This window comes from Vanacampus margaritifer, chromosome 17 (genome assembly GCF_051991255.1).
Source record: "Vanacampus margaritifer isolate UIUO_Vmar chromosome 17, RoL_Vmar_1.0, whole genome shotgun sequence".
Lineage (NCBI taxonomy): Eukaryota > Metazoa > Chordata > Actinopteri > Syngnathiformes > Syngnathidae > Vanacampus > Vanacampus margaritifer.
In genome coordinates, this window is record NC_135448.1 from 17,502,530 (window position 1) to 17,522,118 (window position 19,589).

General features: G+C 42.3%; 4 protein-coding genes and 1 long non-coding RNA gene across 5 annotated transcripts; 2 read left to right on the forward strand and 3 right to left on the reverse strand.

The window, feature by feature from the left end:
- Positions 1 to 107: 107 nt before the first annotated feature.
- On the reverse strand, positions 108 to 5,377 carry LOC144037052 (palmitoyltransferase ZDHHC18-B-like). Its single transcript, XM_077548186.1, has 9 exons — positions 4,204 to 5,377; positions 3,960 to 4,120; positions 3,540 to 3,689; positions 3,255 to 3,392; positions 3,125 to 3,176; positions 2,762 to 2,864; positions 1,968 to 2,080; positions 1,804 to 1,903; positions 108 to 1,026 (listed from the first exon to the last, which is right to left on the reverse strand). Exons 1-9 carry the CDS (start codon positions 4,479 to 4,481, stop codon positions 739 to 741), a joined length of 1,383 nt encoding a protein of 460 aa, XP_077404312.1. The 5' UTR covers positions 4,482 to 5,377; the 3' UTR covers positions 108 to 738.
- kdf1b (keratinocyte differentiation factor 1b) lies at positions 5,323 to 9,289 on the forward strand. The gene is made up of 4 exons (XM_077548183.1): positions 5,323 to 5,532; positions 6,472 to 7,355; positions 7,481 to 7,567; positions 8,348 to 9,289. Exons 2-4 carry the CDS (start codon positions 6,491 to 6,493, stop codon positions 8,443 to 8,445), a joined length of 1,050 nt encoding a protein of 349 aa, XP_077404309.1. The 5' UTR covers positions 5,323 to 5,532; positions 6,472 to 6,490; the 3' UTR covers positions 8,446 to 9,289.
- Positions 6,234 to 15,344, reverse strand: LOC144037053 (uncharacterized). Its single transcript, XR_013288791.1, has 2 exons — positions 15,143 to 15,344; positions 6,234 to 7,150 (listed from the first exon to the last, which is right to left on the reverse strand). It is a non-coding gene; the product is annotated as an uncharacterized LOC144037053 (long non-coding RNA).
- On the forward strand, positions 9,560 to 11,843 carry nudc (nudC nuclear distribution protein). Its single transcript, XM_077548184.1, has 9 exons — positions 9,560 to 9,766; positions 10,113 to 10,190; positions 10,267 to 10,479; positions 10,559 to 10,630; positions 10,789 to 10,899; positions 10,980 to 11,174; positions 11,247 to 11,330; positions 11,452 to 11,570; positions 11,631 to 11,843. The coding sequence occupies exons 1-9, from the start codon at positions 9,692 to 9,694 to the stop codon at positions 11,680 to 11,682; spliced, it is 999 nt and encodes a 332-aa protein (XP_077404310.1). The 5' UTR covers positions 9,560 to 9,691; the 3' UTR covers positions 11,683 to 11,843.
- Positions 15,345 to 17,297: 1,953 nt separating the features above from the next.
- On the reverse strand, positions 17,298 to 19,563 carry tbxta (T-box transcription factor Ta). The gene is made up of 8 exons (XM_077548923.1): positions 19,312 to 19,563; positions 18,960 to 19,224; positions 18,724 to 18,858; positions 18,576 to 18,637; positions 18,094 to 18,155; positions 17,840 to 18,013; positions 17,639 to 17,765; positions 17,298 to 17,562 (listed from the first exon to the last, which is right to left on the reverse strand). Exons 1-8 carry the CDS (start codon positions 19,518 to 19,520, stop codon positions 17,298 to 17,300), a joined length of 1,299 nt encoding a protein of 432 aa, XP_077405049.1. The 5' UTR covers positions 19,521 to 19,563.
- Between the last annotated feature and the right edge of the window lie 26 nt (positions 19,564 to 19,589).

Sequence of the window (19,589 nt, forward strand, 5' to 3'; positions counted from 1 at the left end):
TCTAATTTCCAGTGCTCACTTATTCCTCCCAAGTTTTTTTTTTTTTAAACGTTCAGTTCCATCTAGTGGCCAAAGTCAGCATTAAAACAAAAAAAGTTCCATCAACATAACTTTTCAATTGTTTAATATTCTTCACATTTTCATACAAATACTGTACGACATGCTTCTCCTTAGAAACACATTCCGGGTGGCTAATGTAATGTTTGCTGCATCTTTATGACTTTTTCATCGCAGGTTACAACGTGTATAATAAACTTGATGAGCACCAACCTTTACGATGCTTAGCAAACTGATCAAATGGAGAGAAAAGATTGAGAGTAAACACAACTCTTGAACTACACTATATTCATGGATGCAAGCTCAATTTGAGTACAAAAAAATGCTTATTGGTGTTTTACACGGACACACCTCAAACCTTTTATGCCGTTTATAGCTCGAACAAATCAAGAAAACGATCACATTTTTCGTGCATCATTTCACCAATAAAAAAGGCATACTTACTCATAAAAATGGGAATTCCACAAGAACAATTAGCAAATAAATAAATCAGTAAAAAGTGTACCTTTACTGTGCTCGTATCAACGCTGTACAGTGTACACACGGCCTCCTGTCTGTTTCAAAAACAAATGGGAGCTGTTACACGATTGCTTTCGCATGTAAATAGACTTTCCCTGAAAAAGTTGATCAGAATATAATCAAAGTGTCATTGAGGTGAAAAGGGGGACGGAGCCGGCACCTTTATGGCTCCTCCCTTTGGCCGTGGTGCGAAGCGTGGACAGCAGAGGCAGGTTTGGCCGTGCGCTTTTTTGTTTTCTTGGCTTTCGTCTTGGAGGGATGCACGTGGGAGGTATCGCCAGGCGGTGGGTCGGCATCCCGGTGCGTTTCGCACTTTGAGGAGGCGCCCAACGCGGGGTCGGGATTCGCCGCCGGGCCCTTGCCTGGCTGCGACTTCCCCTGCGGACCCGCGGTGGACAGCAGTGGTGTGCGAGCGGTAGACTTCGGCGGGCCTTTTGATTCGTGTTTGGCCTGTGGACACATCACAAAGACGTCAAGGAGACTAGGAAAAACAAATAGTTGGGTAATATGTTCAAGTATGGAGGACCAGAACTGCTAAAATTAAAAATAGATAAATGAATAAATAAATGAGTAAAAGTGAAAATAAAAAGTAATATAAAAATATTCATTTTTTTTATTCTATTAATATATTTATTTTTGTATTATTATTTTTACAGTATTTTTACTTTTGTTTATGGATATTATATATATATATATATATATATATATATATATATATATATATATATATTTTTTAATATATATATTTTTTTATTTCATTTTTGAATTATATATTTTTTATCCATTTTTATTTGCACTTTTATTTTTAATTTTGGCAGTTTCGGTCGTCCATACTAAGCACCCACTCACTAATGTAAACACAGCACGTGGAATATGAATGAAGCAGAAAAATCCACCTGGTTTTATTCATCTCATGGAGCGGCCATTTTGCAATTTGCTGTCGAATTGAAAATTACATCACAGTAGCTAAGGGGTCAGCTTGCTATTGTCACGTGACCAAACCCAGAAAACAGGTGAGCCGTGATTGGTTACATGTGCCATCAAAAGAATAAATTTGCAAATCGGCTGCATAAAAATGGCCAACAATCACTCGTCCGTGTATTTTGCATATTGCACATAATCAGCTCCTTTAAATCATACACTTTTGATCTCATTCCAGCATGTAAAAAGTGTGTCAATGAAGTGGCCAAAATCACAAAATGGCTTCCCAAAGGTAAGCCCGCCTACCACACTGATTCCTCTTTTGGCGGCCGTGACGGGAAGTTCAAAGTCCGTGCCGACGTGAGCGGGTCTGTCCGCGGGGAGGAGGCCTCGTCTGTCAATCAAACTGTGGAGAAGATTGATTAAGCAGGCATGTTGCCGTGAATAGCGGCCGATGAAATAAGTCTTACCTGGGCGGCATGGGTCCGCAGAGTACAGCGCAACAGTTAATGAAGATGTTCCTGTGACTGTAAGGGTTGGTGACATCTTCTGTGCCGCTCTTCCCTGACCAAGTACCTTTAATCTACGTATGGGGGAAAAACATCCTTTAGCTCTTTTATTAACACTGAAGACATCCTTGGGTCATTTTGTGCCACTCGTTTTCATTTTGGCTGTGCGGGATGAAAAACTAAACAGAATTTTCATGAATTAACTAAAACTACACAAAAAACAACACATTCGTCCTGATTGAAAATGTTGTTTTTGGTCCCTTATTTACCTTCAAAACTAATGCGGTCCTTTATAAGTTTTAAATTGTTCTATTTAAATAAGTTCATGAGTATTGATGTTGGACAATGGCGTGTGTATATAAAAATCCCCCAACATATAATTTGCACACTATTTCAGGCTTAAGTAACTTTTAGGTAACTAAAAACTGAGGACTTATGTTTACAGACTGATCTTTAATGGGTTAAACACACACACACATAAATCACATTTTATACACATACTTGAGGTTGAAGTACTTTTAAACATAAATTAATAATAAATTTAAATTGGGCTTTTAAGTAAAAAACGGGTGGTTATGTTAAGATGTCCTTTAAAAGCTTTTAAATGAAAGCTATGCATATTTCTTAATATTTAAGACATTTATTTTACAGCGGTTTTCAGGAAGGCAAACAATTTTGCAAGGTTTAAAAAAAAAAAAAAAAAAAAAAAGATGAATAGATTGCATTGAATACAACAGCGCAATAACGTTACTCACGTCTTCATTTGTGGTGAGGTTGGCTGCAACGAGGTACGTATGGAAGCCTGAGAGGCCCAAAATGCACCAAACTGAGAAGAAACAAATCACCAGCTCCACGACGGTGCAAAGTCGAGTCAAGGAAGCGAAACGTATGATAGGAGCGATGACGAGTCATTGTGTTGCTAAGTGCAGCTTTTTACGCTAATTAGCAAAACTGCCAGGCTTCCCATTCTGTTTCCTTTTTTTTGGTCATTGTTATTTATTTTTATTTTATTTTTTTCTCAAGACAGGTTGCAACTGTGAAGACATATCCCTGTGTGTGTTTTTATATATTTGGCCAACAAAACTGATTTGGATTCAGACGACTGACGTAAAGGATATCTGCCAGGACTCTCTTGGAGGGCATCAATAAGGCTTTTCCCATTCTGAGATCCTGAATGAAAAAAAGACGTAAATGGTTAACAGAACTTCCAATCCTCGTCCGTGTCATAACTACTTTTATTTTGCTTACTCATTATCAGATGTGTAACCACAAAACCACCGATGAACGCCGTCAGAAAAGACAGTGACACGATGAAGGCGTAGAAGAAACGGTAGTTGCGCTTGCCCACGCAGTTGCCCACCCAGGGGCAGTGATGGTCGAATCGCTCTGAAGGACAAATTATATGACAAGATACCCATTTTTAACAAACCATGTTTACACAACCGTATCTAACCTAGCTAATTGAATCCGTTATTGTCTAAAAAATGGTCCATCTTGAGGCTATATAATGCCGCAGAGTGAATAAAAGCTCACCCACGCAGTTGTCGCACAAGCCGCAGTGGGAGGTGCGCGGAGGCCGGAACATCTTGCAGGTGAAGCAGTACTTGAGCTTGACCACCTGCTGGTTGATGAGCACCTCCTTGGTGCGCGGTGGAGATCGGCAGCTGCCGCTACCAGTGTTGTCTGGAAGAAATTAAACAGTGTGAGCCCGTCAATAGCGTTTTGAATCGCTTGTTGGCATTAAGCTAAACTGACGGCTGCCGTCAGCGCCATCTGCAGCATTTCAGAAATGTTCTGTGAAAAACAAAGGAAACCGTTTGTTCCTTCCAAAAATCTATTTTAACCCCTAGGCGTTATTGTGACCATTTTATGGCTTTTTGTTGGTTCTGACCAAGCCATTTCAAAATAAAATACTGCCCACGGGTTCAGGTGAGTTTGTGAGGATCTGTGTACCGATCTGCTTCTCGATATCGATCGCCTCGTCCTTCGTCGCTCGAGGCAGGATGCCGGGGTCGGAAAAGGTGGTTTGAAGCAGCGTGACCAACACGAACACAAAGAGGACTCCTCCAATGACGGGTATGCAGCTCGACAGGTGTTCGGCCAGGAAAGGACAGCTGCAGAACAAGAGAAACTGCGTTGTTTGCTATGTAACGTTTATGATGTGCAATATAAAAGTGTCAAATAGGCATGAACTCACTCGAATATGAAGAATAATCCACTGGTGACAAGGATGAGGCCTAGGGTTAAGGGCACCATACCGCTTTGGCGGGCCGTTATGACGCGTCCATCGCAGAAGAAGCGGTTCTTCCCAGGTAAGACTTCCCATCGCCTCCTCGCTCTCCTCTGGGGCTGGCTGCTGCGCTCCTCCTCGTGGTTCTGGTTCTGAGGTTGGGGTCGGGGGTAGTGACCTGACGAAGCGTGGGTGGAAGTCCCGGGAGTCCTCGGGTCGATTTGCTGGTAGTCGCCTTTATTCATGGCAGGACTTATTCTGCCACTCTTTAGCACGACTTTGCCGAACGGACCAGTGACGTCATCACGTTTGGGATCAATAGTCACGCACACACGATTGAGGCACTATGAATAGCCAGCTAAACGACAAAAGACGAAAACGCCGTCCCCAGATTTACATTTGTTATCTTTCATATGGGACTGATAGTTCTTACGTGTCCCCTTTTCCTCACATGCCAAATTGGCGTCCATTGAAAGCGTTACCCGCCGAGCATCCTTAGCTTTGTAGACATTAGTGGCACACGTGCCAAATCAAACTAAAAAATTGCACATTATCATTTGAGCTCCCAAAGGAAGCGCTAACGAGGTAGAAAGACATATCTCACCGAACTCTTTTGCTTTCGTCGTGGATATTTAAAATTGCTTTGATGTTCACTCGTCAGTGCATGCTGCCTGCCTATCATACAAAAGAAACAATTTCCGTCTTTTCAATTTCGAAATAAAAGCTTTTTCCATTTCGGATTCCATTGTGAAATAATTACAAAATTATACAACAACATTATATAAAATATTATTAATTTTATATTTAGGTATATTTATCGCCAAGAATGTGGAATAACGAAAAATCCCCAACTACAATACCTTTTCCGGCTTGATGTCTATACATCAAGTTAGCAGTAATGATCAAAACATTTTACCGATAGTTACACCAAAATAAAAGCAATACACCGAAACCAAATTTGTGTTTGTTTGTGTGCCTCTTTTAATGCAAATTAAGTTTAACCGTTTACAGATGATATCCGTCATTGCCGCGCCATTATTACACAATGGCAAGACTCACCTCGAGTCTTAACTGTATTTTACTTTGAACGCCATGACCAGAAGTTCTACCCTGCTACCTGTTTGTACCTCCCACCTTGACGCTCAGGTGCACTGTCGAACTATCGACAAATTTACTTCCCAAAAGATGACCGCAACAAAGTTTCCAGTCTCGATATGTATTCATAAGAAATGTTAAATGAAAGGAGGAAGAGTGCAGCGATTGTTTACGAGTTGCTACGTGGAAGAACCGTGAATTGTAAGTCGTGTTTACTGAGATACTCGTCAGTGCTCTAATGGAGGAAAAAGATTGACGTCGCCCCCGTGAAAGTGACATTTATTTTCATACGCAAACGGGAATGCGGCTTACTCTATATGTCGACGTTTTTCCTCACTTACTACAAATATACTACATTCTTACGAATATGTGTATTCGCTCGTCTTTAGTTGCTACAACTCGTGGGACGAAAACAATCGACCCGTTCCGTTTACGTTAAGTGTGTGGACGATTGATTAGTAATGTCTTCAAAAACAACATGACGTCATCTATGTCAATGTTGTCACTATTTTCCATCCAAAACGAAAACAAAAGTGTTTAAATTATAATGAAGGAAACCATTCATTGGTTTTTGATGTTCCCCATTGAGGAAATGTAGTGAAAAAGGGACAAAATTAGCAACAAGTGATAAAAATAAATGTGTAAAAGTAAGAAGTGTTTGCTTGTAAACACATTAGCACTCACCCATAAAGCGAGTGCCTTGGCAGGGATTTACAACTCTAAAAGAGAAAAAAAAATGTTTAAACCCAAAAACTTTTGCACATTTAAGTTTTTGGGTTGTTTTTTGTTTATGAGGATATTTACTGTAAATTTGATTGCAATGTTATTTTGGGCTTCACCAATGACATGCTCACTTGGTTTTAACCACTTCTGTACTTGACTTATATCCATATAAAAAGGTATCATGTTGGAATTATTTTATTCAAATAAAATTAAGACAATTGAAAGGATTTGGTGCACACTCTTTTTTTTTTTCTCTTCCTGTTAATACATTGCCACGGTGCCGTCTGATTAGGACTCGATATCAGGTCGTGGACTTTTGTAGTCTGTAATGCATCCTCAACGATGAACAGGGGTTTACAATAAAAGGCAATAAAAAAGCTATTTTCCTTTAACTAATTTCTCTGCATTTGTGTCCAGATCCTGAAGCCCGTAAGCCATGTCTGTAGGCAGTGCAGGCAGCGTGAGAGAAAGCTCCAGGCCCGTCAGCTACAAGCGAGGCCCGAGCCAAACTAGCAGCCGGGGGTCTTGGTCCTACGAGGAGCGCTGCGTGGACCCCGCCCAGCCAGATCTGGAATCCCCTCCGAAAGACTCCAACGGGAAGGAGTGCGACACCTTCCTCCCTGCGTCAGCCGAGCCCCGCCATGCCACCCAAACCTGCAATCCCTGCGCTTCCCCGAGGGCTTGCAGAACAGTAATGTGCAGCGTCCTGACGTGCGGCCTGTATAGATTGTGCTTGCGAGCCCCGTGTCTGGCACCCAAAGAGAGCGTCCAGGAGGAGCCGGAAAAACTGAGCCTTCATGCCGAGAATCTGGCAGACCGCCAAGAGGAGGATGAAGACGACGGCGACTGGCTGGGGGTCGTCCGCATCGCCGGAGTCCAAGTGGACAGCCCGAGGGATTACATCGACCACGACTCGGCCGTGACGTACGTACCTCAAACGCAGCCCTGCCACCCTTCCCTGGATGAGGTCATACGGCTGGACGACTGGGAGGTCGGCGAGGAGAACGTGGACTCGCTGATCACCAAGAAGCTGCTGGAGCTCTACACCGAGTACCAGATCGATGAGTTGGCCCGCTGCACCACCGACTCGGTGTTCCTGCGCAAGAGCAAGGACATCAACCAGCTCATCAACTTGCTGGCCGAGGAGCACCAGATGGACGAGCAGGAGGCCGAGTGTCGGCTGGTGCGCGGCATCATCCGCATCAGCACCCGCCGGAGCAAGAAGAAGAAGCGGCCGTCGGCCCCGCGCCCGGAGAGGACGTTGACGGACAGCGGCAACGAGACCATGAGCAGCAACAACAGTAAGTTGCACGCGTACCAGTTGAATTTGTTCTGTGACCAGTATTCCAGAACAACAACAAAACTTGTGCTGTCTACACACTTACATTGCTGTTTTGATGGTTTTCTTTGCCCCCTTCCTTCATAGATGACTACAAATCCAATCCAAATATCCAAATATCGGAATTGACCTCCTCTGACAAGTGCGCCCGCGACATGTGGAGGAACAACGGAGGTTAGAATTTTGTGTTCATTTGTTGAAATTGACTTTTAAAAGGTGACATATTGTGAAAAATGTACTTTAGAATTGCTTGTACACAAATACTTCCTGGAGTGTCATTAAGTGTGAAATTATACACCCAATTCAATCTTTTATTATCTGCATGTTTCTGAAAATGTGCCAATGCTCATTTCTATTATTCTTCCACTCATAACTTGGTAGCTAAACTATAATGTCAAGGCTAAATACAGTTGGCACAGATTAGCATTAGCTAACAGTGTCAACAAGTTTTGTGTTACACTAATATGAATTAATATTTTTTAGGGGTGTCAAAAATTAGTGTGTTAAGTTTGAGTTAATTTAAAGCCACTATTTTTTTTTATGCGTGATTAATGACCACCCCTTACTAATTATTATTACTGTACATTTTATTGTACATTTAGAACCGATATAAAATTTGCGATTAATTGTGAGTTAACTATTGAAGTAATGCGATTAATTACAATTAAAAAAAATTATCGCCTGACACGCCTAATATTTTTATTCAGCCAAGAGGCCACTGGACGCACCACATGCACAGATCCATTACACTAATTGCGAGAGTAACTTAATGATGAAGTGCTGCCTTCACCAGTGAAATCGGTGTCTTTATTGTTATAGCACAGTGTAGAACGAAATCTCTTTTTGAAGCCACTGGCCTCGTTGCAACATCTGGTCGTCATGGTAATCACGGGAAGACGGCAAGCACTACTTCCCCTTCGGCGACATCCGTAACCCAGTGTTTTGTTTCCGCAGGTCGCACGTCCAACTCAACGTCAACAAGCTACTCGCCCTCTCACACGGAAACCAACTCGTCAGGTGTCCCGCTGATTCGCACGCCTGTCAGAACATGAATCCGTTCAAACGCTGCAGAGGGACCTCGACTTACGTTGGACTTCTGTTGCTACGACGACGTAATCCAAACTTGTGCCCAAATCGGAAGGTGCAGTAGTCAAAGTCACAACTACAGTAGATTTGATAACAATTTTAGGTTGCAAAATATAAAACAATCATATTACAGTGGTACCTGATGGTATATTCTCATGCCGCTACATAAAGTAGCTGATTGTTGCTTGTGACCTTTGAACACTGCATTGTCATTAATCGAAACTCCCAGTAGCTGTTCCTCTCTTTCAAGAGGTCATAATTGTGTGTGGATGACAAGTGAACTCAGGGCTCACTGTTTAATATTTACTGTGCGTTTTTTTTTGTGTATCTGATTTATTATTGTAATTAAACACCGCGCCGCCAGCAGCTCACAATGATTTTTCATCCTCCATTTTGTCCGCCTATTATCTTTTCTCCATCTACATTAATTTATGTCCCCTTGTGTCTGCTGCTTTCATGTAGCATACGTGTCGCAATGAAGGGAGTTGCCTGCTTCATGATAATCATCCTGACAAGTTGAAATGAAGCAAGCTTTTCAATGTGGTTTTGCGGCCCTGTGAATTAACATGTAGATATGCATATAAAATGTTGTAATAGAAGTTGTTACTGTTAGATTCTCACGAAACGTTGTGCGCTTTCTTAGCCGGTGCTTATTTTGGACTTGTGCGCCTCGGGTATTGCTTCTGATCTTATTATTTTAATGATGTGTATATATATGCAGATCACACTAAATGTTTTATAATTGATGTTTGTTTGTTTTTAAATGTCATAATTAAGTGGTTTAGAAAATAAATCCAGTGAGGTTCAGTATTTTGTTTCTTTTTCTATATTTGTATTAAGCAGTTGTATTATTGTTAAAAACAAAACCCGAATATGGTTTCTATCTTTTGTAAATTGAGACGTCAAACTGCCTGCATAAAAAAAAAACTCTTACGTTCGAAAGTAAGTCTACAGTACTTTGATTTCGAGAAAAATCAACTCGGTCAGACGTCACTTCCGGCCGAACCCAAACGCCTGATTCTATTGGTTGTCTTAACTTTCACCTAAAATCCCTCGCTCCGATTGGGTTCCTATGTCAGAGGCGGAGCTTGTTTCCAGGAAGTGAGTGTAGCGCAACACAAGCCTGGCCTGCCTCGTTTTCCACTTGTTCGTAATTGAATCATTCAACTTTGCGTTTTCCACATCGATCCATATTAAATAATTTGAATAATAATGGGCGACGACGAAGAAAGGTTTGACGGGATGCTGATGGCTATGGCGCAGCAGCAAGAAGGCGGAGTACACGAGGTACTGAAGTAAACGCACGAGATTCTAGCTAACGGTGAAGCTGCTAACGTAGTTAGCCGGAAGCTAGGCGGCGCACACCGCCTTGAAATGCACCTTTTATGTTAAAACCCTTGTCATGTACAATGCGATTTATGAAAAAAAATGTGAGTGAAATTGAGAAGGAAAATTATTTCAATGTGCCTAAGAAAAAGACAGGAAATTCTACCAAAAGCCAATTTTGTCAGCCATTTTGCTATTCCAGTGAAAACAAATGTGTCACCTAATGAGTTTTAGAAATTTCAGGCAGGGAAAAAAATAATACATAACATCAAGTCCTTGTTCTAATAATGTGCTATTCTGTCTCCAGTTAGTAAATACATTCTTCAGTTTCTTGCGGCGCAAGACAGATTTTTTCACCGGCGGTGATTCAGGTGCCGCAGATAAGGTGAGGACGGTTCACAGTGGCTTTCTGACGTGTTGTTAATCACATCTTCATCTTATGACTTATTTTGCGTTCCTAGCTTGTCAGGGACACTTTCGACCGACACTGCAAGATGGCAAAGGAGGCTCACAAGGAAAAGCAGCAGAAGCAGGAGAAGGAAAAGAAGGAGAAAGCCAAACGGGCCGCCCAGTTAGCCGAGGAGGAAGAGCGCAAGAAGAAGAGCCAGGACGCGCCCAGGATTCAGGAACTTACTGACGAGGAAGCGGAGAAACTTCAGACGGAACTCGATAAGGTACCGGGGTTCGTCCTGTCCCCTTTGTCACGCGACTTTCTCCGTTGATCATCTTCGTCAACATGCTTGTGTCTTGCAGAAGAAGAAAGAAGAGACAAAGGAAACTGAAAAGGTAGAGAAGCCTGTGGACAAAGGAGACAAAGATAAGGGGGTGAGGATATGAACGTGCCATGACAGTATATACACTTCTACATACAGTTTCTAAAGATTGCTCATGAATAGTAAATAAGATGGTAATGAGCTCCATTATTTGAAGTTCAACCAAAATGTGACACTATTAGATTATGCTGACTTGGTTTAAATGCACAGTCTGACTCAGAGGAAGAGGACGAGAAGGACAAAGACAAACTGAAGCCAAACGCAGGAAACGGCGCCGACATGCCCGGCTACAAGTGGACTCAGACGCTGTCCGAATTGGACGTGAGTGTCTCAAGCTAAAAGCGCCGTCAAGATGCCCAAATGTGGCACGTCGGTCTGAGCATGTTTTCTACCGCCCGCAGCTGACGGTGCCGTTCGACGTGAAGTTCCGCATCAAGGGCCGAGACGTGGTGGTGGACATCCAGCGGCGCACCCTCAAGGTGGGCCTGAAAGGACACCCGCCCATTGTGGAGGGGAATCTCTTCAATGAGGTGAAGGTGGAGGAAAGCTCTTGGGTGTTAGATGACGGCAAGGTGGTGGTCGTACATTTGGAGAAGGTAAGACCGCGTTTGTGCTTTTTTTTTTGATTGAATTTAAAACAACAGCTGACTGACTGTGTTTAATTACAGATTAACAAAATGGAGTGGTGGAGCAAGGTCGTTGACACGGATCCGGAAATAAACACCAAAAAGATTTGCCCAGAAAATTCAAAGGTGACACCATTTTGAAAAATATAGAAAAAAAAGCCTCACTTTTAGGATTATAAAGTCATACTATCACTTGAAAAAAATTGCCATATTAAAACGAAAAAATCCAAATTTGCCTTTGGAGCAGTTGTCAGACCTGGACGGCGAAACGCGCGGCATGGTGGAGAAGATGATGTACGACCAGCGGCAGAAGTCCATGGGCCTGCCCACGTCCGAAGAGCAGAAGAAGCAAGACATCCTTAAAAAGTATGCGTGCACTTCACCAAACCGCCTGAAGGAGGCGACACTAACCGCTCTGCCTTGCAGGTTCATGCAGCAGCATCCCGAGATGGACTTCTCCAAAGCCAAATTCAGCTGAGCTGTGCCGTGCGTGCGTGCGTGTATGCGTGTGTGTCCACTATGATGCCTCGATTCATTTGTTTTCATTCACATCCAGGTATCAAGTAGTAACTCTCATCTCTGTTTGCATGGTGTTAAATGTTTTTTTTTTTTTTTTAATAAACCAAAGTTTGGAGTCAATTATCTGGTTTGGCATTGATTTAGAATCAGCACATGAGGGCACCGTTTGCTCTAAAACTTCAGGGAAATCAAGAAATCTTTTAAAAAGCAATATCTGAAAATGCTCTTAAAATGTCACAAAAATGTTTTTGCCTCAACTGTGAATACATTTTTAATTTTTATGTGAGCACCCTACAGCCCATGGGTCAAATACGGCATTTCTTAACACAAGGAAAAAGGTCAAACTAAATAATGCAAATACAAATGACATTAAAAAAAAAATTGAATTTACATCTTAACTAAGTCCTTTTTCCCTTTTTTGCGCAGCTAAAGAAACAGCATTGAAGTTGCCGTCCTTCCCTAATATATCGCACACAAACAAGAGCACGCTTTCCTCCGTTCTCATGTGAACGCCACCATTGACACGCGGTTCCCAACCCGCCGTGTTTCTCCCAACGACTTAAAAGTCTTGTTTCTCACTCTTGCGCACGCTATCGTGCGGCACCGCTAAAATGTGACTCTGGCCATTGGCAGCAGTTTGCTTACAGCGGCTGCGAGGGGCCGACGTGCGTTAGCTTACGCCGGCTAGCGAGTGTTCCTCGTGTGTGGAATTGCACGCGTGGCTCCAAAACACGCCTCGGGCATCTGTTACTTTCGCAATATGATGCCTCATTATGGATGGAAGGCCGGAGTGATGTTTTGGCAGCTTGTTGAAGATAGTAATGCTAATACACGCGTTTTGAAAGTTTCTTTTCTAGCAACATGAATAATTTATGCAGTATTTTTTTCCCCCCGTGAAGGATTTTAAATGTGTAATTGTAATGCACCACAGAAAATAGCTTCCATTCACACATTTTATAAACATTTATATTTTCCATAAATAAAATCAGCTAATAGTTGAATTTATAAATTGAATTCATAAATAAATACTATTAACCAAATTAAGTATTACTATTTTAACTCACTATCTCAATGAAAATTATACCATAATGCATTTCAAAGAATTACCTAAAAATTATAAATACATTAAATAAAATATTACTTTTTGTAACCCCTTATAAAGTATATAAAGAAAATGCAATGATCAATTTAATTTCATGCAATTTTAAGGAAAAATGCTTTACTGGGGTGTGGGATATATTGGCGTTTCTTTAAAATTATCATTGTTTTTTGGGGGAAATTTTATTTATCGGAAATTACTAGTGGTATATGGGTTTGAAAAAGTGGTAAAGAACATCCCTAATTTGAAAAATTGAATACACAAAAAAATCTAGCATGTAAATTTCATAAATTCAGATGTAACAATATTACTGGATTTTTTTCAACACAAAAATGTCATTAAATGATTGCATCAATTAAAAAATACACACACAGGTCAAATCAAATTGAATAATATTACTCTTGAACTCCTACAAATTACAATAATGTATTTTACAAATACAATCGGGAAAAAAAACACGTTTTATTAACTGTAAAATACATATTTTTTGGCAAAGGGAGCCATTTTAATATCATTCTTGAATGTCTATATCAGTGCGCCTAACATTTTGTCCGGTAAATTAATCCACAGTGCAACACAATGGGATCACATGACACATATTGTGCAATAAGCTCGATTGCTTGTTTTTTAACATTCTCCTATTCATGTCATACAGAGTGGCCATCAGTAGCCGCGTTGGCGCTGCAGGGGCCCGATGGTGGGAAGGAGAAGGGAGGGGGGGGGGCGTTCTGTTTGAGGGCACGGAGGAGGTCTCTCCCAGCCTGCTCAGCTGAGAGCAATGTCTCACCAAGGTAGCAGAATTTGTTCATTAACGAACACACACAGACATCAGAGGGACAGGCCCGAAGAGGTTCTGCAAACACACCTCCCCGCCCGCCCACAGCTCCTCAGACTATTCCAGACTCCATGGCTTTTTTTTTTTGTGCCAACGGACCCTCGTAAATCTCCCGCTGTGGCAACAGGGCAATGTGACCCCGCCACCATGCTGAAAATTGTATTTTCTTTGACAAGTCAGATTTTTGGGTGGGGTGTATTATTATCATTAATTTATTTATTTTATTAGGAAAATAACATTACTATATGCGATATTGTACTTTGTAAAAAAATTTTTTTAAATAAAAACAGTCGGAATTTTTAAACAGTTTGTGCATCATGATTTCATTGAGCATTTCGATGGTGTGTTTTATCCACACCCTGGCCACCAGGGGGCAGTATACAAATAAACTGCAAAAAGGCATTTTTTGCTTGGGATAAAGAATATATGCCTGTGAGTTAGTATTATGCCCACAATCCTACCCATTTTTATTAAAATATTTCTTTCTTAAAGGGTTAAAACTATTGCAACATCAATGCTAGTTTTGTTAGCTCATCAATAGCATTAGGCATAGTGCGTAAGCTTGAAGATTTTTTTTTCCCCTTGCAGTGATCCATCCTTAACATGTGCTTATGTTGGGCCTCCACACGTGGGTGTCAGGCACACTCTGTCAAAGCGTATATTTGGAACACACACGTACACACTTCCAAGTCAAACTCCCAATTGACAATTAGGGAAGACCAATGCAGTTCCGAGGAGAAAAGCTATACCTTTTTTTTTGGGGGGGGGGACAAAGGCCTCAATTCAACCACACACAAACACACCCCTAGGACTGCAGATGGATGTTTACAACGCCAGCCTGAGCAAAGAGCAACAGCAAACATCCTCCCCACAAAGTCAGGACAAGTGCTCTTCAACATCAACACACAAAATGAAGTTAAATGAAAGTAAAGCTGTCAGTAAGTGTGTTGATTTTATTCTTAAAGGGACAGTTCTACCATTTTTGTTTACCGTCAGTTGATGAGCAGCATTTTGGCAATAATAGAGGTTCCACATTTTGAGTTTAATTTATTCTGTGTACATATGTTTTGATTTATTGGTAGATATTTTTGATGTGTTTAACTTAATATTTCATAATGTCATTTTGGATTAACTAATTGTAACATTTATTCATTACTTTTTATATTCCTATTTTGGAATAGCAAAATGGTCACCAAAAGAATATGCCAGTCATAGGTAACATAAATGATGGACGGGGCCACAATTTTTCATCAGCACTAATGAGGGCTGCATAAAACCACACACTTCCTAAACAGATGTATGACAAAAAATGCCCTTTTTGATAAGGACAATACTGTGTGTGCATATGTCAGCTTTTCATCAAGAACTAATTTTGTGCATATTTTCACAAAAATCAACCTACTCAAAGATTTTAATATTATATAACCATACTCATGCCTGTCATGCAAATCACCAAATGAATACATCATTAATTGGCTCACTTACCTTTGTGAAGAGTCCATCAAACAACGGCCGCTTGTCCAATTAAGCCACAATACGCGTTTGAGACACTAATAAGCGTTGAATATACCCATGTTTTTTTAGGACAAACATTTACTAAATCCTCTTGCACTAATTGTCAACACAGTCGTGGGGGAGGAATAAATCACTGTTTAGTTACTTTTGAAATCAATTTTGTGGCGTCCATGACACACTCTTCTTCACTATTTCCAGCTGCGGGGTTGGAGGCGCTTTTGAGCGATGTCTGCCCTCGCGTGGCCAACATTGGTATTACATATTTCATTGGCTCAGCTACAGTAAACATTTTTATTTTCATAAATTATTCGAGGACCACTCCGAGTGTGGGCGAGGGCCACATGGGGCCCATGGGCCGCCAGTTGCCCATCACTGTGCCATGCTTGCCCCCAATCCCCCCTCCGATCCCCTTGGCCTCCCCCTGCCAGCTGCAGGTCACATTGCTGCTTCACTACTGTTTGCCTGTGGCCCTGTGACCCTTCAGCCTTCATTTGCACCTGGGTGAGGACCACTCCATCATTTGCTGCCCTCCTTCCCCCACCCTCCCTGGCTGAAGACCTGACACTCGCATCGCACCCGTGACATCATGCAGCGTCCTCAGGTATGCACCGAACCGCTCATTGCGGCTTCTGTCAGTCACGCTTCATGTATTTCTATATCTGCAGCTATTTGATATAATTATGAATCATGATTTTTTTTTATTAGCTTTTGTGTTGTATCTTGAGATTGTTTAGGTAACTAATAATGTTGTGACCAATGAGACATGTCCTGGTGATATTTTATTGTAAATTATATTTAGTTATTTGTAATATTATTATACATTACTCACAAAACCCATGATCAAGTGTCATAAAATGGCTGCCATTGTGTGTTATTATGTGAGTATGTTGGAATTAAAGACGTGTATCTCTAGTTTTATAGTTTTACCTGAAATCTTTTTTAGAAAGTAGCTTTTTTGCGTAGCTATTTTTTTCTTTTTTTTAATAGAAAACTTTAGATCATCCCAGCACCTTAAAGTGCATTGATGCACACTCTTTCAATTTCAATTAAAAGGGGAAAATAATAACAGAATTTAAAAATGTCTCAACAATGTGGTTTATTTAAAGCTGCTGCACTTAACAAATGTAGTAGACCACCTGTCAAAGTGAATGCTTTAATGCTGACAGTTTTGATTTTTAGTGAATTTGAGTAACCATTTTGATCTCTACACTGGTTGACAAATGTAAGAATCACCTTAAGGCCTCCCAATATTGTGAAGCGCTTTAATGCCTACTCTTTTGTTTCCAAATATCTTAGCAAAGTGGACACTTTTTAAAGCTACTGTGCTTAACAAATGTATTTATGCACTGGTCTCAAAGACAGTACTTTAATGTGGACTCTTTCAGTTTTTAGTGATCTCTATTGACTTTTTTTTTTTAAACCGTATCAAAATAAACAGGATACTTTTTAATACCACAATGCTTAACATATGTATTAAACGACCTGTCATAAAGACGGCACCTTAATGCAGACTCTTTCAATTTGACAACGTACTGTTTTGGACTTATAGCTTTACAAAATGGACACTTTGTAAAGCTACATTCCCTAACAGATATAGTTGATGAACTTCGAGCAACCCGTGAAGTGCTTGAATGTGCATTCTTTCAATCTACCTTAACAAAGTAGGAGTTTTTTGTTTTGTTTTACCACCTGTCACAAAGACTGTGCTTCAATGCATACTCTTTCAATTACAGTGATGTCATCAATTGACCATTTTTAACTTGCACTTTTAAGGCTACATTACTCAACAAATGTACTTGAAAACTTAAACGTGCTTTAATGCTGACTTTTTTCCAATTTTAGTCAACCCATCTGCTCTTAAAATGACAATGAAAGACAAGTTGGAGTAAACAGTGTTTTTAATTTATTATTAAATGACATAAATAACAACTCACAGTGAGTTCAAATACAAATAGTTATGTACATGTGCAGGGGGGGAGGGGCATGCCCCCCCACCCTCGCGAGGAAGGCACTTAAATCCAAAAAGGCACGTTTACATGGAACATCACGGCGAGTTAATTTAGTCTATGTACAAAGATATACACTTGGATGTTAGCGGGAAACAAAAACAACTGCACCCCCCCCCTCAGTAACTTTGCGCCACGGGCGCCCACGACGCCGTCAGCCGGGCGATGGAGCTCTCGAACTGCGCGTCGCCCACCCCCACGCCCACCTCGCCCAGCCCCGGGTCGTACATGGAGGACGGCGACGAGACGGGCAACGAGGACGTCAGGCCCGTGTAGGAGGATCCCCTCAGGAACTGCGAGGTCAAACCGCCAGGGATGGACCCCGACGCCGAGCCCGACGGGGTGAGGGTGGTGCCCGCCACCGACCACAAACTCGGGTACTGGCTAGTAGCAGAAATTTGCACCTTATTTTGGTGATCTTGTATAAAAAAAAAAATTGTAATGGTGGGTTAGGGCTCACCTGGAGTTGGACGTGGAGTTGGTAGTGTGAGACAGGGTGCCCATTCCCGTTGAGTTTGGGATCGGGAGGGCGGACCAGCTGTCGTGGGTTGCCGCCAGGGTACCAGAAGTGTTGTCCATGTAGTTGTCTGTACGGAGAAAGAAGCAAAACTTGAGCCAGCCAGCTTGGATTTTCAATACAAGAAGGGAAATGCAAACTTACTGGTACTGGAGGCGCGGTGCGGGTAGTGGCTGGGGTACGGGCTAGCCCGGTGGCTTCTCAGGCTGGAGTAGCGCTCGCAGTATGAGCCCGACGAGTGGCCCGCCGTGCCGCTGAACTGCGGCGGGCTGCTGCTGGGGCAAATGGGACTCTGGCCTGGCAGGAACCAACCGCCCACTGTCGGATTAAACCGTATATATAGACGGTTTTGAGGGCTTTTTTTTTTTTTAAAGAACTTTTGAATTCAGGAGACTCACGTTGGGAGTAGCCCGACTGCTGGCTGTCCACGCTGTGGTCGGGTATGTCCTTGTGATCACTCCTGGAATACATACGGTTATTTTATTGAATGGGTATAGTGTTTCACATAGAATAACGAAAGTGTTTCCCCAAGTTTGGTTGAGCTGAGTGAAATATTTGACACTGAAAAAACTGGGGCTGTGTAGTGAACACATATACAGGTTAATTGTACGTTCCGCCATCTAGTGGTAGAATGTTTAATTGTTCTGCTTGTCACTATCAATTAAGAATAAAGACGCATACTGTAGCGTTGGCGAAATAACCAGGCCAAATGTGGAGCTGCTCTTTGTAATGAGCTATTTTTAAATTACTGTAGGCCGTAACTACGCTTGAACACAACATCTCAAAAACGAGCGTTTAACCTAATCTGTGATGCCTTCAGGGTCCGTCCAGACCATCGGAAAACTACCCAAACTGCGGCCCACCCACAACAGTTGCTTACCTTTCTTTGGCGTCCAGGAAGGCCTTGGCGAAGGGGTTGTGCTTTATCTTCAGGGCTGTAATCTGTCAAAAACAGTTTTTTTTTAAAAAAAAAGCATTGTTCTTCCTCAAAAATTCGTAATTGTAATCAGGCATTTCTTCGAGCAGACCTCTTCATTCTGGTAAGCGGTGACGGCGATGAACTGCGTCTCTGGGAAAGACTGGCTACTGATCATCTTCTGGATGCCTCCCACCTTCACGATATGTATCCTGGGTTCGTATTTGTGTAAGGAGTTGAGCATAATCTGCCAAAATTAAATGTTCAGATGATCAAATCACAACCATGCACATATATATATTTATTTATTTTTAAATCGAATCTCTCCTCGGTCCCATGCATCCTTACCTGTCCCCCGCCGTTGAGCTTGTTTGACAGCTTGACTTTGCTGAAGGACACGGGCGCCTTCATCCAGTGCGCCCCGAAGTTGGGCGAGTCCGGGTGGATGTACACGCAGCTGGGGCTCTGCGGCTCGGGTTTGCCGCCGGGCACCCACTCGCCGTTCACGTACTTCCAGCGGTTGTTGTCCGCCGCCACGAAGTCCAGCAGCACCGAGTACATGGCGTTGGGGTCCAGGCCGCTCACGTTGGCCCTGAGCACCGGGAACATGCGCCTGCGGGGAAACCAAAACGGCCGGCACCGCGCGTCAATTTTACGCCGTAAACTGTGAAATAGGAGCGCGCGTAAAACTCGGTCCTACCGTCCCGTTTTGGTGACAATCATCTCGTTGGTCAACTCCTTGAACTTGTTCCACAAGTCGGCGTCCTCCAGCGACAGTTTAATATCCCTCTCGGACGCGTCGCCCTTCTCGCTGCCCTTTTGGAACTCGCTCTCCACGGCGCTCAGGAGGTGCTCCAGCCGCTGGTCCGGGTTCGAGGACGACGACGACGACGACGAGGACGAGCTCATATTTCCGTTTGAATGACACACACTCGCGCACAGAAGCTGCTATGGACTGAGTGCACACACGCGCAAGGC